We start from the raw sequence: 23461 nt of genomic DNA, 5'->3' as shown, positions 1-23461 counted from the left end.
CTTCACGGGCAGACAAGTACATGATAGGCTAGGTTGCATTAAAGAAATACCAACATGTAATATTTGATTAGGTGCTTTAATGTTTAAATGTGTTTCATGAAAGCAATACAGCAACAGTTCGTCGATCTCACATACGTGCACACAATCGTATAAACAGAAAACTATTACCCTGCTGTCTACGTGATATCATACACCCGGTCAGCTTGTAGAAATACACAGCTTAATGGCATTTCTTATGAACCCTTTGCCTACAACAGGCGCACCTGTATAGACTGTGATGATGTCTATTTATGCAAATATCGTATAAATATATTTGCCGAAATGTAAGTTATATAACATTTAAATACAGGGGTCATCTGATGAAAATAAAACATTTCCATTGTAAGATCATCGATGACCAAAGTTACTCAAAACAAACATTGTCCTGCAACAAGCGTCATGACATCGTCAGTCACTCGACACACCTGTCATATTCTGCAAAAGTGTTGACGGTACCACAATTACCCAACACTCTTTCCCTCATACAATAGTGATGACAATATCAATAACACAACACACACTGTCCCTCATACAGTAGTGATGATAATATCAATTACTCAACACACACTTACCCTCATACAATACTGATGATAATATCGATAACTCAACACACTTTCCCTCATACAGTCGTGATGATAATGTCAATAACACAACACACACTTACCCTCATACAGTCCTGATGATAATATCAATAACTCAACACACACTTTCCCTCATACAGTAGTGATGATGATATCAATAACTCAACACACACTTTCCCTCATACAGTCGTGAAGATAATATCAATAACTCAACACACACTTTCCCTCATACAGTCGTGATGATAATGTCAATAACACAACACACACTGTCCCTCATACAGTCGTGATGATAATATCAATAACTCAAGACACACTTTCCCTCATACAGTAGTGATGATAATATCAATAACTCAACACACTTTCCCTTATACAGTCGTGATGATAATGTCAATAACACAACACACACTTGCCCTCATACAGTCGTGATGATAATATCAATAACTCAACACACACTTTCTCTCATACAGTAGTGATGATAATGTCAATAACTCAACACACACTTTCCCTCATACAGTCGTGATGATAATGTCAATAACTCAACACACACTTACCCTTATACAGTACTGATGATAATATCAATAACACAACACACACTTTCCCTCATACAGTCGTGATGATAATATCAATAACACAACACACACTTACCCTCATACAGTCGTAATGATAATATCAATAACTCAACACACACTTACCCTCATACAGTCGTGATGATAATATCAATAACTCAACACACACTTTCCCTCATACAGTAATGATGATAATATCAATAACTCAACACACACTTTCCCTCATACAGTCGTGATGATAATATCAATAACTCAACACACACTTTCTCTCATACAGTAGTGATGATAATATCAATAACTCAACACACACTTTCTCTCATACAGTAGTGATGATAATCTCAATAACTCAACACACACTGTCCCTCATACAGTACTGATGATAATGTCAATAACACAACACACACTGTCCCTCATACAGTCGTGATGATAATATCAATAACTCAACACACACTTTCTCTCATGCAGTAGTGATGATAATATCAATAACTCAACACACACTTTCTCTCATACAGTAGTGATGATAATCTCAATAACTCAACACACACTGTCCCTCATACAGTACTGATGATAATGTCAATAACACAACACACACTGTCCCTCATACAGTAGTGATGATAATATCAATAACTCAACACACACTTTCCCTCATACAGTCGTGATGATAATGTCAATAACTCAACACACACTTTCTCTCATACAGTAGTGATGATAATATCAATAACTCAACACACACTTTCTCTCATACAGTAGTGATGATAATCTCAATAACTCAACACACACTGTCCCTCATACAGTACTGATGATAATGTCAATAACACAACACACACTGTCCCTCATACAGTCGTGATGATAATATCAATAACTCAACACACACTTTCTCTCATGCAGTAGTGATGATAATATCAATAACTCAACACACACTTTCTCTCATACAGTAGTGATGATAATCTCAATAACTCAACACACACTGTCCCTCATACAGTACTGATGATAATGTCAATAACACAACACACACTGTCCCTCATACAGTCGTGATGATAATATCAATAACTCAACACACACTTTCCCTCATACAGTCGTGATGATAATGTCAATAAATCAACACACACTTCCCCTCATACAGTCGTGATGATAATATCAATAACTCAACACACACTTTTCTCATACAGTAGTGCTGATAATATCAATAACTCAACACACACTTTCTCTCATACAGTAATGATGATAATGTCAATAACTCAACACACACTTTCCCTCATACAGTAGTGATGATAATATCAATAACACAACACACACTTTCCCTCATACAGTCGTGATGATAATGTCAATAACTCAACACACACTTACCCTCATACAGTAGTGATGATAATATCAATAACTCAACACACACTTTCTCTCATACAGTAGTGATGATAATGTCAATAACTCAACACACACTTTCCCTCATACAATAGTGATGATAATATCAATAACACAACACACAGTTACCCTCATACAGTAGTGATGATAATGTCAATAACACAACACACCCTAACCCTCATACAGTCGTGATGATAATGTCAATAACTCAACACACACTTTCCCTCATACAGTAGTGATGATAATGTCGATAACTCAACACACACTTTCCCTCATACAGTCGTGATGATAATGTCAATAACTCAACACACACTTTCCCTCATACAGTCGTGATGATAATGTCAGTAACTCAACACACACTTTCCCTCATGCAGTCGTGATGATAATGTCAATAACTCAACACACACTTTCCCTCATACAGTCGTGATGATAATATCAATAACACAACACACTTTCCCTCATACAGTCGTGATGATAATGTCAATAACACAACACACACTTACCCTCAAACAGTACTGATGATAATATCAATAACTCAACACACACTTTCCCTCATACAGGCGTGATGATAATATCAATAACACAACACACACTTTCCCTCATACAGTCGTGATGATAATATCAAAAACACAACACACACTTTCCCTCATACAGTCGTGATGATAATGTCAATAACTCAACACACACTTACCCTCATACAGTAGTGATGATAATATCAATAACTCAACACACACTTTCTCTCATACAGTAGTGATGATAATGTCAATAACTCAACACACACTTTCCCTCATACAATAGTGATGATAATATCAATAACACAACACACAGTTACCCTCATACAGTAGTGATGATAATGTCAATAACACAACACACCCTAACCCTCATACAGTCGTGATGATAATGTCAATAACTCAACACACACTTTCCCTCATACAGTAGTGATGATAATGTCGATAACTCAACACACACTTTCCCTCATACAGTCGTGATGATAATGTCAATAACACAACACACAGTTACCCTCATACAGTAGTGATGATAATGTCAATAACACAACACACCCTAACCCTCATACAGTCGTGATGATAATGTCAATAACTCAACACACACTTTCCCTCATACAGTAGTGATGATAATGTCGATAACTCAACACACACTTTCCCTCATACAGTCGTGATGATAATGTCAATAACTCAACACACACTTTCCCTCATACAGTCGTGATGATAATGTCAGTAACTCAACACACACTTTCCCTCATGCAGTCGTGATGATAATGTCAATAACTCAACACACACTTTCCCTCATACAGTCGTGATGATAATATCAATAACACAACACACTTTCCCTCATACAGTCGTGATGATAATGTCAATAACACAACACACACTTACCCTCAAACAGTACTGATGATAATATCAATAACTCAACACACACTTTCCCTCATACAGGCGTGATGATAATATCAATAACACAACACACACTTTCCCTCATACAGTCGTGATGATAATATCAAAAACACAACACACACTTTCTCTCATACAGTAGTGATGACAATGTCAATAACTTAACACACACTTTCCCCTTCTGCAAAAGTGTTGACACTACCACAATAACATACGTTTCCACGATAGAGTGATGATCACTGTGTCAGTAACACAACAGAAATGTCCCCTGTTGATGACGACGTTCCACACAAGCAATTTGCTACATCAAAGACCGCAATATCAGTTTTACACTTGGTTACATACACACCTTCAATGTCATGTCAATGAAATTTAGCAACTCAATCGATTTCAGTAACTCCGTTGTCCCGCGCTGCCACTGCCCAGTGTCTTCTTGGAGACAATGTAATCCAAATAGCATGTTACACCTTCAAACAGCTCCATCACAGCTCCATCTTTGAAGTGATTACCTTTTCTATATAATTCAGTACGTCATATATCATCATACTGCGTTTCTGTCTGAACTTGGAAGTCCTCAAATAAGCTGTGTAGATGGGAAAAGGAGGGCCTGCTTGCAGGGTCGTTCTTCCAGCATTGTTGCATGATATCATAGAGAGGGTCTATCTGTTCGGGAAGCCAGTGTGCCTGTGGTTTGGGTAAGCGATACCCTTGAACTGTTTGTTCCACGACTTCTCGTGGCCTCATACCTGTAGCAGAGAACCAAGTCAGTGACAACTTCTTACAAGTACATGTACGTCCTTACACTTGGGGTTGGTAGGTGTATGAACATAGCATGTACATTCAAATATAACAGTGAAATTAAAAATAGGCTGTCGTGACTAATATACCTCAGTCCCGTTATGAGGAGACATCTATTAAGGGCCCGGTCTAGTTGCAGGGTTTGAAGTTAGAGCCTTGCCTCTGAGTTTTGGCCCTTTACAGCTAATGATGTCGGGCCATTTCAATTACTTTGAGCGCTAAAACGTTCACTGAACTAATATAAGCTAACCATTCTCGTCACTTCAGAAAGAAATGAGGATCAGGCCTTTGAAAAGATTCGGCCTTTAATATGGTCTAAAAGTACACAGGAGAAAATATGGTTTGGGCACTTAATAAATGGAAATGCGGTACCGGTGATAAGACTTGTATATCTTAGAGACTATAATGGATAGATCCGGCTTTGTCTGGCTTGTAAAGTTTACACTTCTAGCCGATACGCACTAGTATGGTCCACAACTGCAAGGAACTGCAAGGATAATGCATTCGACTCCCGGATTCGTCAAGGTAATTATACATGGTCTCTCAGTAACTTTCCTTTACACACTCGCCTGCATTAGTGAGCACTAAGGGTAAGGGTTAAATCGTAAGCCAATTAGTAACTCACTGACTGACTCAATCACGCAGTCACTCAGTCACTCACTCTCCGAACCACTGACTCTATCAGTCTTACCGTAACGCCAGAATGACATTACCTGCATAAGGATCCTTGCCTGATGTTGCAATCTCGAACATCAACACACCAAAGGACCACACGTCAGACTTGATACTGAATTTTCTGTATTCCAGTCCCTCAGGGGCCGTCCACTTGATAGGTACACGGCTACCTACATGACCACAAATATAAAATCTGTTTAGGATCAGTGGAAAATACATGGTGAATTATTGTTTGAACTGAAATTTCTGCGTTTCTAATTCTTGATCTATTGTAGCACATTACACTCTTTGACCGCCTCCGTGGTCTTGTGGTAGAGCGTCCGCCCGGAGAGCGGAAGGTCCGGAGTTCGATCCTCGGCCGGGTCATACAAAAAGACGTTAAAAGATGGTACTTGTTGTTACCCTGTCTGGCGCTCGGCATTGAGGGGCTAAAACAAGGACTGGTCGGCTCGGAGTCAGTATACAGTGTCTGAGTGGGGTATTCATGTTAAACTGCGGCATGGTATCTCAATGGGCTAGCACTATAAATCGGCATCAGTCCGGACTAGTACAAGCAGCCACACACACACACATACACGTGCATGCACGTCGCTATATAAGTGCAATAATCTTGGACGCGACGTTAAACCCCATTTCACCTCACCATCACACCCTTTAAGGGCACCAGTGCACAGCGACATTTATCTGCTGGGAATATGTTTCATGTCATCTATCAACATCTGAAACATGAAACATAAAATGTTGCCAATGCGTTACCTTTTGAAAGATAATCGGCGCCATCATCAACGATCCTGGCCAGTCCGAAGTCTGCGACCTTGACATCATAATGTTCCCCCACCAGTATATTGGCAGCACGAAGGTCTCGGTGGATGAAGTTGTGGGATTCAAGGAACGCCATTCCCTCAGCAATCTGCATGACAAACGACTGATTGTTTATTCAACCGTATTGAAAACAACATCCAAAGTCGTGTTTGCATGTCCGTTTCATCACAGTATATTTGCAATTGTGACAACTTTCCATCAGTAACTATTCGGTACAGAGGTCGCACTTACGTAAAACAAACATCATTTTCAAACACAATAGTGAAGTATTAATGTGCCCATTTCCGTAAGAAATTCAAGTACCACTTTTGCATCAAATGGCATAGGGTTTACTCTTCTATTTGCAGCTCACCTGTCTGCATTATGCCCATTTCCGTAAGAAATTCAAGTACAACTTTTGCATCAAATGGCATAGGATTTACTCTTCTATTTGCAGCTCACCTGTCTGCATTATGCCCATTTCCGTAAGAAATTCAAGTACCACTTTTGCATCAAATGGCATAGGGTTTACTCTTCTATTTGCAGCTCACCTGTCTGCATTATGCCCATTTCCGTAAGAAATTCAAGTACAACTTTTGATCAAATGGTATAGGGTTTACTCTTCTATTTGCAGCTCACCTGTCTTCATTATGCCCATTTCCGTAAGAAATTCAAGTACAACTTTTGATCAAATGGTATAGGGTTTACTCTTCTATTTGCAGCTCACCTGTCTGCATTATGCCCATTTCCGTAAGAAATTCAAGTACCACTTTTGATCAAATGGTATAGGGTTTACTCTTCTATTTGCAGCTCACCTATCTGCATTATGCCCATTTCCGTAAGAAATTCAAGTACCACTTTTAATCAAATGGTATAGGGTTTACTCTTCTATTTGCAGCTCACCTGTCTGCATTATGCCCATTTCCGTAAGAAATTCAAGTACCACTTTTGATCAAATGTTATAGGGTTTACTCTTCTATTTGCAGCTCACCTGTCTGCATTATGCCCATTTCCGTAAGAAATTCAAGTACAACTTTTGATCAAATGGTATAGGGTTTACTCTTCTATTTGCAGCTCACCTGTCTGCATTATGCCCATTTCCGTAAGAAATTCAAGTACCACTTTTGATCAAATGGTATAGGGTTTACTCTTCTATTTGCAGCTCACCTGTCTGCACATGTTTATCATCATAGAATGCTCCAGCTTAGGACGGTCCGTTTTCCGGAGGAAGTCCAGTAGGGATCCATTGGTCATGTACTCAGTGATGAGCAGAACAGGTTCAGCGTCTGTACACACCGCCAGGAGTTGGACCAGGCGGACGTGACGTAATTGGTTCATTATTCTCGCCTCGCTGATGAAATCTTCCACAGTCATCCTGCCTGGCTTCAACTTCTTAACGGCAATGTCACGCTTTCCGTTCAGCTTTCCTGGAATAACATACATCATGTCAATCACCGTAACCTTTAACAGCTACAATATGATCACCATATCGACATTGGTCTTCGAAGTGTGACAATCATAATTGCAGTTTTTATCACTCTGATCTTCCGATGTGTCAATGTTTGATCGGTTTATCACGATTAGTTATCACTGTCATGATATCCGCATCGTCATATTTTGACATTATCGCATCGTCATCATTTTTATAATGTTCGTCATCGATACCATTATACGCCCGGGGCGTTCGGGTAGCCTAGTGGTTAAAGCGTTCGCTCGTCACGCCGAAGACCCGGGTTCGATTCCCGACATGGGGACAATGTGTGAAGCCCATTTCTGATTTCCCCCGCCGTGATATTGCTTGGATATTGCTAAAAGCGGCGTGAAACCATACTCACTCACTCACTCACTCACTCACTCACTCACTCACTCACTCACTTATTATACGTCCACCCTATCATGATCATCGTTTTCGCATTGTCCTCGTCATTATTCATACTGGCGTTTTGGTTGTTTGTTCGTTGTTGAACGCCACACAATATTCTAGTTGGCCTTAATTTTTTTACACTGGACCACACAATCCAGTGGTGGATATTATGAGCACCGATCAACGCTGTCGGGGTACGATGACCCGAAATATACCAAGTCACCTAGTCTGACCAACCGATCCATTAAATCGCCTCTTACGACCAGCACATTTACGACATTTAGTGACATAAATATGAATATTCATAATCGTTATCACTGAAAGAATTTCAATGAAGGCATCCCTTTTTCTGCTGGTGGCCCACTTCGTGGTATTGCTTGAATATTGCTTTAACACTACTCACTCATTAAAACAGGGTCAAACTTGTTGGACATAAGGAAGTATATACTTGAAAAATGGATTTGACCAAAAAAATAAACGTTTATACGATGTGTCATCAGTTCCTTTCTGATACGGAGAAATATCAACAACAACCCTTTACTATCGTCATTATCTGTGCACATACCTTTCCAGACTTCGCCAAAGTAGCCGGAGCCAAGCTTGACTGTCATGCCAATGTGACCTCTGTTAACCTCCATGCTACGAAGGTGTAGGACTGGTGCCATCCTGGGACATGGCTCCGTCAGGCGACACTCCAAACCGTCCTCCCTCGCTGGCAAGGAATAAGTACATGTTGATGTAGAACTCACACCAGACATATAGAAATTATAACGTAAAACAGCGAGCATACAGTTAACACCAATATTGGAAATTGTTTAAGCTCATAAATGAAACTAAATATTTTAACTAAATATGTAAAACAATCAATCACCATTTCAATTCAAAAATTAATAGAGTGAGTGAGTGAGTTGGGTTTAACAAACCTAGAAACATATTCGGGGCGAACCGGGATTCGAACCCACAATCATAGGTTTCTGGCGTGCCCAAGGGACGCAACTCTGCACAGCGAATCGCGGCGCCTTAGACGATTGCGCCACCCGTGCCCCCCGTGCCCCCATAAAAATGATATGTTTACCAATGTATCAATGTATGTATTAGCATTTATGTGGGATTTTGTATTGCCTGCTCTTAAATATAGTAAGCGTAAGCATGCATATGCATCTACCTCGGTGATGCGCTACAAGTGCGTTGATGCTGGAAAACATCCTCCGGACTCCAATGTACACCTGTCCGTTCTCCGCTGTCTGTATTTTGTAGTGTCTAACGAAAGGGGATTCGGCATTTCCGTGTTGCAGCCTCACAGACAAGGCATATGAGTTTGACCCTGGAACAATATATTAAGCAGGTTAATTGCAATAACAGAAATACTATAATTTCCATGTTAGATTAATTATATAATGACCAATTTGTTAAACAATAAGTTCAAGATGCAAGAAAAGAATTGTCCGACGCAACAATAAATCACCATCAGTAGGTATTTGATGCACCGTAGGTTCAAATCTACAACATGTCTATGGAAAATATGGGCTTAATCGCAGCTGATTTTTACAAGCAACTGTTCCTTGACTGAAGAATGATATTGGAGAGGAACCTCATGTCATAAAATGTCACTAACAACTTAAAAGCATATAACTAAAACATAATCAGATGATCATTTTTGATTAAAGTTGCACTCGTCTTCAGTCTAGTAATCGATTGTCTTCGTTGTAGTTTTAAAGTTTTAGAGGTGATTAAAATTTAAAGGTATTTCGTAGGACGACCTTATATATGGTCTGTTGAATACCAAGTAACACTGACCAATATGGTACCCATCCTCAAAATTACTATCGATTTTTTATATCTATCGACTGATATATAGAGACTCTCATCCAAATGTCTTTTGATATTGAATAAATCAACTCGAGTCGATAAAAAACTTACACTCCGAAACTTGTACGTTTATCGACGAGTGTTGATATATTTGATATCAAGAGATACGAGGGTCAGATTCTATTTATCATCCACAATCATTTCTCCAAGTTTTGTTCAGTTCGTAAACAGTCATACCTTTCACAATTCCTCGGCTGTAATATATTGGAAATCCTTGGTTCCATGGGTGTGACTAACCTGTTGTTGGTCTGATGAGAAAGTAACCAAGTTCCGCTTCTCTTTTCAACAACAGTGCTTCTGCATCATGGCGTCCAATGTCAAACCACCAACTGAAGGAAAACCGACACTGTTTAACACTGTGATTGTACTCCCCTTCTTGCGGATCTGTTTCTTTATGCATAAACATCGGAATTTCTGTTCGGATTAGCAAAGTCTAAACACGGTCATTTGGCCCAGAAGTTTAACTAAGCTTCAGGTATATCGATGATCTGATATCGTTTAATAACAATCAAATAGCAAATACCATTCCATTGATTTATCCACCTGAACTAGAAATAAAGTAGGCCTCATCTGTTTCATATTTAGGTCTATGCATAAAGATTCAGAGTGGCAAAACACTCTCCACAAGACTGTATGACAAGAGGGACAACTTCCCCTTCATGTCGAGCAATATTCGGGGCGGTCGGGTAGCCTAGTGGTTAAGGCGTTCGCTCGTCACGCTGAGGACCCGGGTTCGATTCCCGACATGGGTACAATGTGTGAAGCCCATTTCTGGTGTCCCCCGCCGTGATATTGCTGGAATATTGCTAAAAGCGGCGTAAAACCAAACTCACTCACTCACTCGAGCAATATTCCAGCAGCTCCAGCCTTTGGTGTTTATAATTCACAAGTTTTGAGATACAATCGAGCATGCTCTTTCTACCAAGATTTAAAAGCGTCATACGACTCTTGCTCTGAAGTTGTTTGATCAAGGTTACAACATTCAAGGCCTCAGTAAAGCTTTCAAAAGTTCTTATGGCAGACATGTGGAGGACATTTCCAAATTTGGCGCATCAGTGACAAAAATTATGACCGATGCAGTTCCCTATTTTGACTTGTACCATATGTTACTGTGTTTTTTTAGGTGAACATTTGCCTTGCCTTTGCATGTGTTTGTGACGGGTGCCACCGGTGGGGCAGGATACGCTCACCTTTTCGCGAACATCTAGTATCATCACTATTTGATAGCGATTCATCAACACATGCTCATGACATAGTCGGTGTCGTACAATCGACTCAATACCTTATAGCTTGGCTGAGTCTAAAGGTACTGAAATATGAATCAACCCAATGATTATAATGAGATGAAATTTGGATATGTATGACAAACTCGTATAAGGAACTAATGTTCTACCATGCGAAGACTATTCTCACAATGTTGTAACTATGTATAAATCAATTAAGAATTATTAAAAAAATCAATACTTTACCTTTCGCCTTTAACGGATCGACCCCTGTGGGGAAAACAGTTCATGATATAAGTGTTTTATAAACTAAGATGACTTTATGCGAAGATATAAGTATTCGTAATTTGTCGCTTCGTGTTACACAAACACAGCATGACAGTCGCTGAGGCCAGACTCTGCTGTGGGTTACTTTGTTATGTAAATAATTCATGTGTGTGTCGAAACAAATAATTGAAAGTCGTTTCGTGGCATTTGATTACGTATTCACAAACAAAAAGAATAGGCGGCACCCACTAGCCAACTCATGTTTTCTGATTGGTCAGTAACAAAGTGGGTGGGGCCTGTGTTGCATTATTACCATGAACTAGGTCACTTTTTTTCGTATTATTGTCCACAAGGTTTTTTGTGTCATTGATTAAAGAATCAGTCTGTGAAGTTGTTTTTGACGTATTTGTTCATAAGATAGAACTTCCAACGTAACATGAATTTGACATTTCTGTGGTTTTTATTTTCAAACATTACAAAACGTACTAAAGACAGCATTTCATTACAAAATAGCAATACTGATTTGATATTTTTTCCCAAATATTAGAAAGTTCAGGCCGGTTGGTCCGTAAACCAACTAAACTTAGGCCAAATACGTTGATGTGAAATTGAAATTACACCTGCTTATTGGTTTGTAAACGAACATTGTTCCACAAACGAACAGACCCCTAGTCGTTGTCGTATTAATGTTAACGTTTTCTTACCCCTGTTGGAGTTGTACTGTCCTCGGACACGGCTTAGTTAGACGACACACCAAACCGTCATCATTGTCTGTGAACACAATCAGATAAGTAATTACAACATACCAATATCATAACATGGAGGGACAATTTGTAAAGTCTGAGACAAACGTTTATGTCTCAATAACACGTGACAAATGTATGTGTCTGTAAAGTCTGTACCAAACGTATATGTCTCAATAACACGTGACAAATGCGTGTGTCTGTAAAGTCTGTACCAAACGTATATGTCTCAATAACACGTGACAAATGCCAAGGTTCACAACTTGTATCCTTGTGTACAACACGTGCCAAACGTATGTCAGCACACCAAGTGACAACTTGCATGTTCGTACAACACGTGCTCAACGTATGTGTCACCACACCAAGTGACACATTTTTATCTTTATACAACACGTGCCAAACGTGTCTGTCAGCACACCAAGTGACAACTCGCATGTTCGTACAACACGTACTCAACGTATGTGTCAGCACACCAAGTGACAAACTTGTATCTTTTTACAACGCGTGCCAAACGAGTGTGTGCCAAACGTGTGCCAAACGTGTGTCAGCACACCAAGTGACAAACTTGTATCTTTTTACAACGCGTGCCAAACGTGTCTGTCTCCACACCAAGTGACAAACTTGTATCTTTGTACAAGCCGTGCCAAACGTGTGTGTCACCACACCAAGTGACAACTTGCATGTTCGTAGAACACGTGCTCAACGTATGTGTCACCACACCAAGTGACAAACTTGTATCATTGTACAACACGTACCAAAATTGTGTGTCAGCACACCAACTGACAAACTTGTAAATATATTTCAAATGAAGTAAAATATAATCCCATACTCTACAATACTATCAAGTGAAGTGTTCGTATAATTCCTTCCATCCGCCATATTCTTAACGCAGCATACACACATGAATATTTATTCAATCGCTAAATTCATCTGTCTTACTACAAGCCGTACGTTACAGTTAATTACAGAGTGTTGTTTTTCAGACATAGAAAACGATAGTTACCAAAACACCACTAAATAATGAGAAGTAACTTAAGATTAACGAGTGACCTATCGAAACAAATAGAAATTGAAAAGAATGAGAATGTATGGCCTTGTGATGGTATTACCTTGATAATATGCGATAAGTACGTTGACTGTAAGAAACATCTTTCTCAGCCCGATGTAAACCTGCCCCTCCTCTGACTTGCGCAGCTTGTAGTGTTTGACACAGGGCATCCCATCCCCTTCGTGCCACCTCACACTTAATGTGTAGGAACTTGTTTCTAAAACATGAAATATTTGACGGGTTTACACAAAAACACAAAAACACTTCTTCTTTTTTTTTCTTTTTTTAAAACACTTCTATGTGTATCTTGCTATAATATGCAATACGACTGGTATACGGTGAACAAAAAGGTAACGATATATAGTGATGGAAACGAGAGGGACCACATTTGCATATAGCAAGTTTCTGATGAAACAATATATGTAATCAAGAATTAATACATAGGCTTAATGTGGGCCCACTAGCCCACTGTCATAGTGATCACAACAGAAGGGTTCATATGTATCAATCGCGAAGGTTCATTGGGTTAGCGTACTGGTAACTATAGTGGACAATGTTGGGGAACGGATGGCTCAGTAGTCTCACCTGTACAGAACCGAGGGCCGTTCGAATCCCAGATTCACAAGTCCCAGACCCGTAATCTGACTTAACCAATGAAGTAAATAATAATTAGCAAATAAGTGACAAACGTCTTCGACGTGAAGTTCTGCCTACGATCCAAGTAATGCCGGTTAATGGACAACATGCTAACGAGTGAGTATGGTTTTACGCCACTTTTAGCAATGTTCCAGCAATATCACGCCTGGGGACACCAGAAATGGGCTTCACACATCGTACCCATGTCGGGAATCGAACCCGGGTCTTCGGCGTAACGAGCGAACACTTTAACCACTAAGCTACCCGATCGCCCCAACATGCTTACGGGGCTCGGATATAAAGTACTATGAAACACTTTTTAATATTCGAAACGGAGTCTACATTCAATCAGTTTCTAGAAAGTATTACCAACGTATTGTTCGATCCTTTATCTTGTGAAAAAAGAAAGGAGCAATACAATTGTAAATCTACGTAAATTATTAACCCTTCATGCGTCACGAGTGCTCCTACCTGAGGTTGGCCTGACGAGAAACGTCCCATCAGTCAAGCCCTCCTTCATCAGTTTCTTCTCTCCTCCCTCCCGTGTGCAGGCAAACCACCATCTGCAACACAACGCTGCATTCAAGGATGTGTACTCCGCCTTACACAATGTGGGGAAACCCTGTTAACTCGAACTGCCTTATATCGATATTGTATAACTCGTCTAAACTAGGTAACGTCCAGTTTGTCTCGAACGACGTTTGACTCCATACATGTATATGTTTGATGATCGAGTAAACAGCACTTCGAGTGTAGAAAAACACACGGATACATTAGATGTCCTTTTTTTAATCTATGTATATCAAATTTACCAGGACATCCATACATTATATAGCTGAACACGTTGGATAATGCAATCTGATTTTTGAGTATTGTCCTACTTAAAAGAAAATATATTAACATCTATCTATCTATCTATCTATCTATCTATCTATATATGAGCTGTAGTTATTTAAACGTCAACTGGTGCGAAGCTAAAATAAAATAACTGTCCTTTTAAATTAAGACAGACAGACAGACAGACAGAAGGTACAAAGCTAAAATTAAAAAAAATGTCTATTTGAATTAAGGATCCAACGTAAATATGTTAAAATATTGTTTAAAAACTTACACCTGAGATTCTGGAGAGTTGTTTTCAAGTTTAACATAGTTGATTGGGATGTACCCGGTTTCACCACTGTTGAGGTTCACACACACCACCCAGTCAGATGCCACTCTGTGTGTGCACGGAAGAAAGATGGGATTATAATCACCCTACACTTGTCTCGTCTTGATTGATTTTCTGGTTTGTTTACAGGCCGTCGTCACATGACAGGAGAATTGCGTGGTGTGTCATGAGGCAACATACAAACATATATTATATTATGCAAATTGTGAGAGTGGCGGTTGGAACCGGTAGGCTTACCCTTTTCGCGAACCCTGATTTTCAGTGATCCAGTCATATAATTTAACCTTTATTTAGCCTTGAATCTGTATCGGCGGATAATCGAGACTGGTTATTCGCCAACGTTGTCGTTTTGTATTTATATGGTTTATAGGCGGTTACACATGAACAAAATATGCAATTTTAATTAAGCACTACGATGAGCGTGATGGTTTATTGCAAAACGTGGACAAACGAATATAACGGGGTGGTACATGTACTTGTAAGAGTGTCATGCCTACAGTTTCAATATTGTATTGAAAACGTTTATGTCGTGTTATTTGCTGGTTTTATGACGGCAATAGTATACAGAACACAACTTCTTAAGTCACGCTTACTTTGTTACCATCCTTGTGACTCATTTGAGACTTAAAGAGACCTGTGAAGATCCGGGTTAGAATAGGTCTTCGCCGTAAAAGACGACAATGCTTGTCGTAAGAGGCGACTCACGGGATCGGGTGGTCAGGCTCGCTGACTTGGTTGATGCATGTCATCGTATCCTAATTGCGTGGATCGATGCCCATGATGTCAATCATGGGTTTTCTGGTCCAGACTCGATTATTTCCAGACCGCCGTCATAAAGCTGGAATATTGCTGAGAGCGGTGTTAAACAACAAACAATATGTTACGACACTTAAATATGAACTTACTCGGCGTCTACTCTTCTGAGTCGGTGCCCTTTCTTGAATGACAAGTCATCATCGTAACTCCCATCAAAGTCATACATTGCCAGGTAGATAACTGGTGCTAGAATCATTAACACAAAGATGAACAAGCGAAAGATTTGTTTGAGTGAGTGAGTGAGGGAGTTGGGTTTAACGCCGCTTTTAACAGTAGTTCAGTTATATCACGGCGTGTCAGCTTAATGTGGGAGGAAAGCCCGAAGTGACGCAGGTCTCAGACGTTTACCACTTCAGTGAAACCCATGAGCACGGGTATGGTGCTGACAAACCTAGAAACATAATCGGGGCGAACCGAAATCATAGGTTTCTGGCTTGCCCAAGGGACGCAACTCTGCACAGCGAATCGCGGCGCCTTGGACGACTTGGCCCCCCGTGCCCATCTTTGTTTGATAAATACAGCAGCATGCCATGGGTTGTAGAAAGGTACATGAACTGACATGTTTCAGCCATGGTGTTGAGTCCCATTGTACCATTTTTATTTGTCATTCGCCATCTACACATTATAGAACACTATATCACGTAACATTCAATACATTAATTTGATTTATCAAACATAGAGCATCTACATGTAAATTGCTTAATAAAATCCGTGAAAAGATTGAGGGGATTTCCCTAGGTCTCCACTGGGCTATGCATAACAGGCCCTTGTTGGAGCATGTCATGTGACTATGGAGCATGTCATGTGACTATGAATCAGACTCAAGGTCGTCACGATGTGATCTACGTATTTATATAAGCCTATATATATATATGTATCAACAGTAGTATTCATAATTGATCAATCGGAGAAAACACACCGCAGACAACAACACCTTACCCACTACTTACATACAAAAACCAGGTGTGAATAACATAACTCTTGCTCTGCCTAAATCCAATCACAGGTGTATATAACAAGGAATTTACAAAATATGACTGAAGACTGACTATTATGCCAGGCAACTAGAAACATGTATTTTTGTTTGTTTGTTTGTTTGTTTGTTGATTAACGCCGCACTCGGCAGTATTCCAACTATATGACGGCGGTCTGTAAATAATCGAGTCTGGACCAGTCAATCCAGTGATTGACATCATGAGCATCGATCCACGCAATTGGGATCAGAAACATGTATTGATACATTTACACTGTGTACTGTATTATCGTCATATTCAATGTGACGGGTTACGGACGTGTTATCTTTTCACCTCACACAATGGCAATCACCTGGGTTTATAATAATAATGTCTTTATATTCACACATCTATGGATTTCAATTGTATTCGGGGGGCACGGGGGGCCCAGTCGTCCAAGGCGCCGCGATTCGCTGTGCAGAGTTGCGTCCCTGGGCACGCCAGAAACCTATGATTGTGGGTTCAAATCCCGATTCGCCCCGATTATGTTTCCAGGTTTGTCAGCACCATACCCTTGCTCGTGGGTTTCACCGAAGTGGTAAACGTCTGAGACCTTCATCACTTCGGGCTTTTCTCCCACATTAAGCTGACACGCCGTGATATAACTGGAATACTGTTAAAAGCGGCGTTAAACCCAACTCACTCACTCACTCAATTGTATTCACGTCGTATTCACCGCATTAGAATGCGATGTAACTGAACTTAAGCAATAATCAACTATCTTCTCACCTAAATTAGTTTGAACAGTTCGTTCATTGCAATTAATGTTAACCGCTACGATAGTTGTATTTCTGAAAATGTATATTCTTACCACTTGCTTTTTGTGCCTTGGAACCTTCCATCGTCAGAGTTTACTTGGTCAAATATGGTTCAATACCGCGGTCACTGATGATACAACACTTGACACGGACAAATAACCGATTAAGCTCCCGTTTGTCCAGTGACGCCAGTTCTTATTCTTACGCTATGTGATGCCCGTTGAAGTGTGTCGGGACGCCAGAACTCCTCTACATCGTAGACATCAACTTCGTCGCTGTGTCGTCGTCCTTACCAGCACACCGAGTTTAAACAGGATCTCACACCCCTCACTGTGCCCCAGTGGTTCCGAGGTCAAATGTTTATGGCTTTGTCCCACTTTATATGACGGGAATGTCTTGCTCAATGCTTTGCAGTAATGAGGAATGAACCAGCGGAGTGCATGACTAGTACTGTACAGGTTGAACTATTGGAATACATACATTTTCAAAAGCCATTGTGTAACTCGCCTGCAGTCCAATTGACGCATATGACAGCTTGGCGTAACTGATTTTTTGTTGAAGGCTGTGACGGAACAATAAACATGTTTGGCTCGGGGAGTCGCTAGGGTTTTCCAGCGCAAGGATATAAATAGAGGAGTAACTTGGTCTAATATTAGGTCCTTGTGGGGGTATATATTCACGTGACGTATAAATGGCGAAGATTCACATCCACGTCCTTCACGGTGTGATCTACGTTTTCATTATGTTTGTTTGTTTGTTGTTTAACGCCGCACTAAGCAATATTCCAGCTATATGACGGTGGTCTGTAAATAATCGAGTCTGGACCAGATATTTCATGATTGACATCATCAGCATCGATCCACGCAATTGGGATACGATGACATGCATCAATCAAGTCACCAAGCCTGACCTCCCGATCCCGTTAGTCGCCTCTTACGGTAAGCGTGGGTTGCTGAAGACCTATTCTCACCCGGATCTTCACGGGTAGAACTTTGATATCTAATAACTTTGAACAAATCGTTATGATGGCTACCTCCTGTGAAAAACCCTGGAGGAAAATATGTTTGAACCTGATGCTCATTGTCCGTATGTACTCATGAACGGTAAAGGAATTGAGATGAATTGCCATCGCCCAAACAACGAAGACGTGGCGAGGATACGTCCACTGCGTAATGGAACAATTATTAGAAACTTGGTTGGCTGGTTGGTTGGTTTGTTGTTTAACGCTGCACTCAGCAATATTACAGCTAAATAACGGCGGTCTGTAAATAATCGAGTCTGGACCATACAATCCAGTGATTAATATCATGAGCATCGATCCACGCAATTGGGATCGATGACATGTATCAACCAAGTCAGCGAGCCTGACCACCCGATCCCGTTAGTCGCCTTTTACGACAAGCATAGTCACCTTTTACGGCAAGCATGGGTTGCTGAAAAACTATTCTAACCCGGAATCTTCACTGTTCATTTCGGATGTAGAATCAACGAGACGAACCCCAAAGGGCGAGTTGATTGTACTTTAGAAATCAACAGATTCGTCTCATTCCTCTGACTTCAACGGGACGATGAGGTATAGTCTATCGGTATAAAAGCGTACTCATGGCACACCAAAGACCCATGTTCGATTCCCAACATGGAACAATGTGTGAAACCCATGTCTTGTGTTCGCCGCCGTGATATTGCTGGAATGTTGCTAAAAGCGGCGTAAAACAATACACACAAACTTAAACCATGACTTAAACCATGTTATGGTTCATGTTTATATTTCTTTGTAATTTTGCTAAATGACCTGTGATTGCATCAATTTTACTTGTTTAAATGGCACGTTCATGGACAGTGAATTTCTGGCTCAGTATATATCAACTACAAGAACAATAGCGTGACGATGTCATAAAAGGTTTAATGGATGAAATATTCTGACGTCATCATTATACTGTGTGTCCAGGTGTATAATGGTTACGTGGGAAGGATTCAGGAGGAAATAGACCACTGAGGCTCTGGGCGTGTACTCAGAGTACCTCGTCTGTGGAAACTCTACACACGTTCAACAAATGTGGAAATATGTTTATCTAGGTTAACATATTCGATATGCATTAACTTGTACATGGCTCTAGATCACGATAGACGCGCATAAAAGAATTTAACAAATAGATAATGAATCCGTGTCTAGGATCCAGCACCACGGAGTTCATACAGAGGATCAGGGCCTCGCATTTACCGTATTTCCTCTATTAGACGCCCGGGCTTCTATTTATTTCGGACAAGCCTTTGACCCGGCGTCAATTAGAGGCCCGGCGTCTATTGGAGGCCCGGCGTCTATTAGAGGCCCGGCGTCTATTAATACTCCCATTTCACTATGACCACGAATGTCCCGAATCGTCACGAAATGGAATTTTTCTGTGTTCGTAGGTATCGCGTCTATTAGAGGCCCGGGTTCTATTTTTTGCACTGAACAATTGACCCGGCTTCTATTAGAGGCCGGCGTCTATTAGAGTCCCGGCGTCTATTAGATCCCGGCGTCAAATAGAGGAAATATGGTACTCGTGCATGCACAATTGACACATTGTACTTTACCGTGTATTTCTGCCGCCGGGGATTCAGGCCTCCCAGTGGATGAGAATTAAAAAAATAGAAATGTGTATGCTATGTGTCTATTTTGCCAAATAAATATCGACGAGCAGAAATATACGGAACCCTTTTAGGGCCATTTGTTTTAGTTTTTTTCTTTAAGATACTAAGTTGAAATTTCAGGATGTTCTGTTGAAATTTCAAGAACATTATCTTGATATTTCAACTTAATTTGTATCTTGAAATTTCAACTTAGTATCTTGAAATTTCAACACAGCATCTTCAATTTTCAACTTAGTATCTTGAAATTTCAAGAAAAAAATTACCCTAAAAGGCTTCCGTAGGTACATTAGTAACACAGCTGGACTGTTTTCTGAACATATTGTCGACTCGAAAACAGCAGGGGAAGTGTTAGGATGAACCAGTAGTGTAGGTTAAAGTTTACACGCTGTTTTAGAGTAAATTATGCGATGTTTCAGGTGAACCATTCAGCGCAGTTAAAGGATAATCTATATGCAGTTTTAGGTCAAAATGGATGTTAAGTTCCAGGAGGAAAAGTATGCGTATTTTTTTAGGTTAAACTGTGAATAGTTTCAGTTAATGCTGTACATGCAGTTTCGGGTCAAACTGCAGGGCAGTTTCGGGTCAAACTGTAGGGCAGTGTCGGGTCTAACTGTATGGCAGTTTCGGGTATAACTGTAGGGCAGTGTCGGGTCTAACTGTATGGCAGTTTCGGGTCTAACTGTAAGGCAGTGTCGGGTCTAACTGTATGGCAGTTTCGGGTCTAACTGTAGGGCAGTGTCGGGTCTAACTGTATGGCAGTTTCGGGTCAAACTGTATTGCAGTTTCGGGTCAAACTGTAGGGCAGTGTCGGGTCAAACTGTAGGGCAGTGTCGGGTCTAACTGTAGGGCAGTGTCGGGTCTAACTGTATGGCAGTTTCGGGTCTAACTGTATGGCAGTTTCGGCTCAAACTGTATGGCAGTTTCGGGTCTAACTGTAGGGCAGTGTCGGGTCTAACTGTATGGCAGTTTCGGGTCAAACTGTATTGCAGTTTCGGGTCAAACTGTAGGGCAGTGTCGGGTCAAACTGTAGGGCAGTGTCGGGTCTAACTGTATGGCAGTGTCGGGTCTAACTGTATGGCAGTTTCGGGTCTAACTGTATGGCAGTTTCGGCTCAAACTGTATGGCAGTTTCGGGTCTAACTGTATGGCAGTTTCGGGTATAACTGTAGGGCAGTGTCGGGTCTAACTGTATGGCAGTTTCGGGTCTAACTGTAAGGCAGTGTCGGGTCTAACTGTATGGCAGTTTCGGGTCTAACTGTAGGGCAGTGTCGGGTCTAACTGTATGGCAGTTTCGGGTCAAACTGTATTGCAGTTTCGGGTCAAACTGTAGGGCAGTGTCGGGTCAAACTGTAGGGCAGTGTCGGGTCTAACTGTAGGGCAGTGTCGGGTCTAACTGTATGGCAGTTTCGGGTCTAACTGTATGGCAGTTTCGGCTCAAACTGTATGGCAGTTTCGGGTCTAACTGTAGGGCAGTGTCGGGTCTAACTGTATGGCAGTTTCGGGTCAAACTGTATTGCAGTTTCGGGTCAAACTGTAGGGCAGTGTCGGGTCAAACTGTAGGGCAGTGTCGGGTCTAACTGTATGGCAGTGTCGGGTCTAACTGTATGGCAGTTTCGGGTCTAACTGTATGGCAGTTTCGGCTCAAACTGTATGGCAGTTTCGGGTCTAACTGTATGGCAGTTTCGGGTCTAACTGTATGGCAGCTTCGGGTCAAAAGTAGTGAAAAATTAATTTCGGGTCAAACTGCATACGCTATCCTAGTATACGCTCCATGTTAAACTGAATGCACAACTTAAAGTGAAATGGCAGCTTCAGATCGAAATGTTTGCGAAGTTTCTGGTCAACAGCGATAGCGGTTTCAGTGTGAATTGCATGCACAGTCTCAGTCAAATCTTTAGTGCAGTTTCGGGTCTAACTGTATGGCAGTTTCGGGTCTAACTGTATGGCAGTTTCAGATCAAACTGTATGCGCACATGGAAAGGGTTTGTCGTTTTTATTATCATATGTCATCACAATGATTATGAATTATCAATGTCTGTATAATCACGTGCCGATCCTGAATTAAGCGGAATATATACGTAACCTTGATCGCTGTTATTAATAATACCAACAGAAATAGATTCCACCTTTATCCCAACTAACTCTAAGGAAGCAAATCTGCAGTTTTCCTGGTAAGTAGCGGACCCTTGCTTTCTACCCGTATTATCAATGATCTTCCCATCACATTTTATCTTTAATAAATCATCAGAAAGTATTTTCCCGATGTGTTTACGTAAACGGCAATAGCTGCATATAATTTTGCACTATATTATTAATGGGACGGTTCACTTGGGCTATAATTCTTATATTTCTAAAGTGACAGTGAATAGCAACATAACTTAAATTTCGATTATTTTAAAAATAACAGTATATGATGAAGACATTATTTCTCTCTGGTGTTTTGAAATTATATGATGTAGAGTATTTACAAAAAGAAAACAATCGGATAATAATCTCTATTTTTAAAAACCTTGATTCACTATCTTTGACAGATATATTGATACTTACACATTGCATCTGAAGGCCAAGGGAGACGCTTGGAAGCTGTCAGTTTGGGCAAGAGTTTCTTCAAACAACGAAAAAATAACAGCCATGATATTCCACCAAACCATTTACGTAAGCTGTAACATGTTGTGAGTGAGTTTGGTGTTACGCCGCTTTTAGCACTATTCCAGCAATTTCACGGGGGGACGGCTTCACATATTGTACCCATGTAGGGAATCGAACCCGGGTCTTCGGCATGACGAGCAAACGCTTTAACCACTAGTCTACCCCATCGCCCCTCCAGTGTGAATATGCCATTGTGTATTATATTAAATACAAGGCAACTTGGGAGGGGGGACCTGACCCGGAAGTCAACATACAACAAACTGGGTATGCTTCACGGCATTTACTTACCTCAACCTGCGTCAGTATGGTATGGTATTAGATAAGTGTATTACAATACTCTCACAAAACCGACAGGCCCATAGTGTTCCTTTATGCAGCTTTCAGTTCATACATTTCTTTCACTTTTTCCTTGGCTTTATACACAGCGTCTCTCGCCCTGAATATTAACACGCAGTTAACCTAGCCACGCATAGTGGGACGTTACAGGGGATTTTTAAAACTGTTTACCTTTAAAAAATACGCAGTTATCCTTGCCACGCATAGTGGGAC

General features: G+C 40.6%; 1 protein-coding gene across 1 annotated transcript; it reads right to left on the bottom strand.

The window, feature by feature from the left end:
* Positions 1-51: 51 nt before the first annotated feature.
* LOC124114475 (tyrosine-protein kinase SRK3-like) lies at positions 52-18197 on the bottom strand. The gene is made up of 14 exons (XM_046475050.2): positions 17684-18197; positions 15949-16045; positions 14987-15091; positions 14347-14438; positions 13301-13456; positions 12153-12219; positions 11428-11451; positions 10196-10287; positions 9255-9413; positions 8655-8801; positions 7393-7652; positions 6181-6334; positions 5463-5594; positions 52-4697 (listed from the first exon to the last, which is right to left on the bottom strand). Exons 1-14 carry the CDS (start codon positions 17712-17714, stop codon positions 4483-4485), a joined length of 1731 nt encoding a protein of 576 aa, XP_046331006.2. The 5' UTR covers positions 17715-18197; the 3' UTR covers positions 52-4482.
* Between the last annotated feature and the right edge of the window lie 5264 nt (positions 18198-23461).

Source organism: Haliotis rufescens, unplaced genomic scaffold (assembly GCF_023055435.1).
Source record: "Haliotis rufescens isolate VD_foot unplaced genomic scaffold, xgHalRufe1.0.p SCAF_2, whole genome shotgun sequence".
Taxonomy (NCBI): Eukaryota; Metazoa; Mollusca; class Gastropoda; order Lepetellida; family Haliotidae; genus Haliotis; species Haliotis rufescens.
Note: the sequence above shows the minus strand (reverse complement) of the source record. Positions and strands in the feature narration are given on the sequence as shown.

Bases quoted from the DNA above. Each gene is read 5' to 3' on its own strand.
- LOC124114475 (XM_046475050.2), bottom strand. From the start codon at position 17,714: ATGGAAGGTTCCAAGGCACAAAAAGCAAGTG. The intron at 7,653-8,654 runs GTATGTGCACAG...ATGTTATTCCAG, and splicing joins CTTTGGCGAAGTCTGGAAAG to GAAAGCTGAACGGAAAGCGT. The intron at 6,335-7,392 runs GTGAGCTGCAAA...TTTGTCATGCAG, and splicing joins TGATAAACATGTGCAGACAG to ATTGCTGAGGGAATGGCGTT.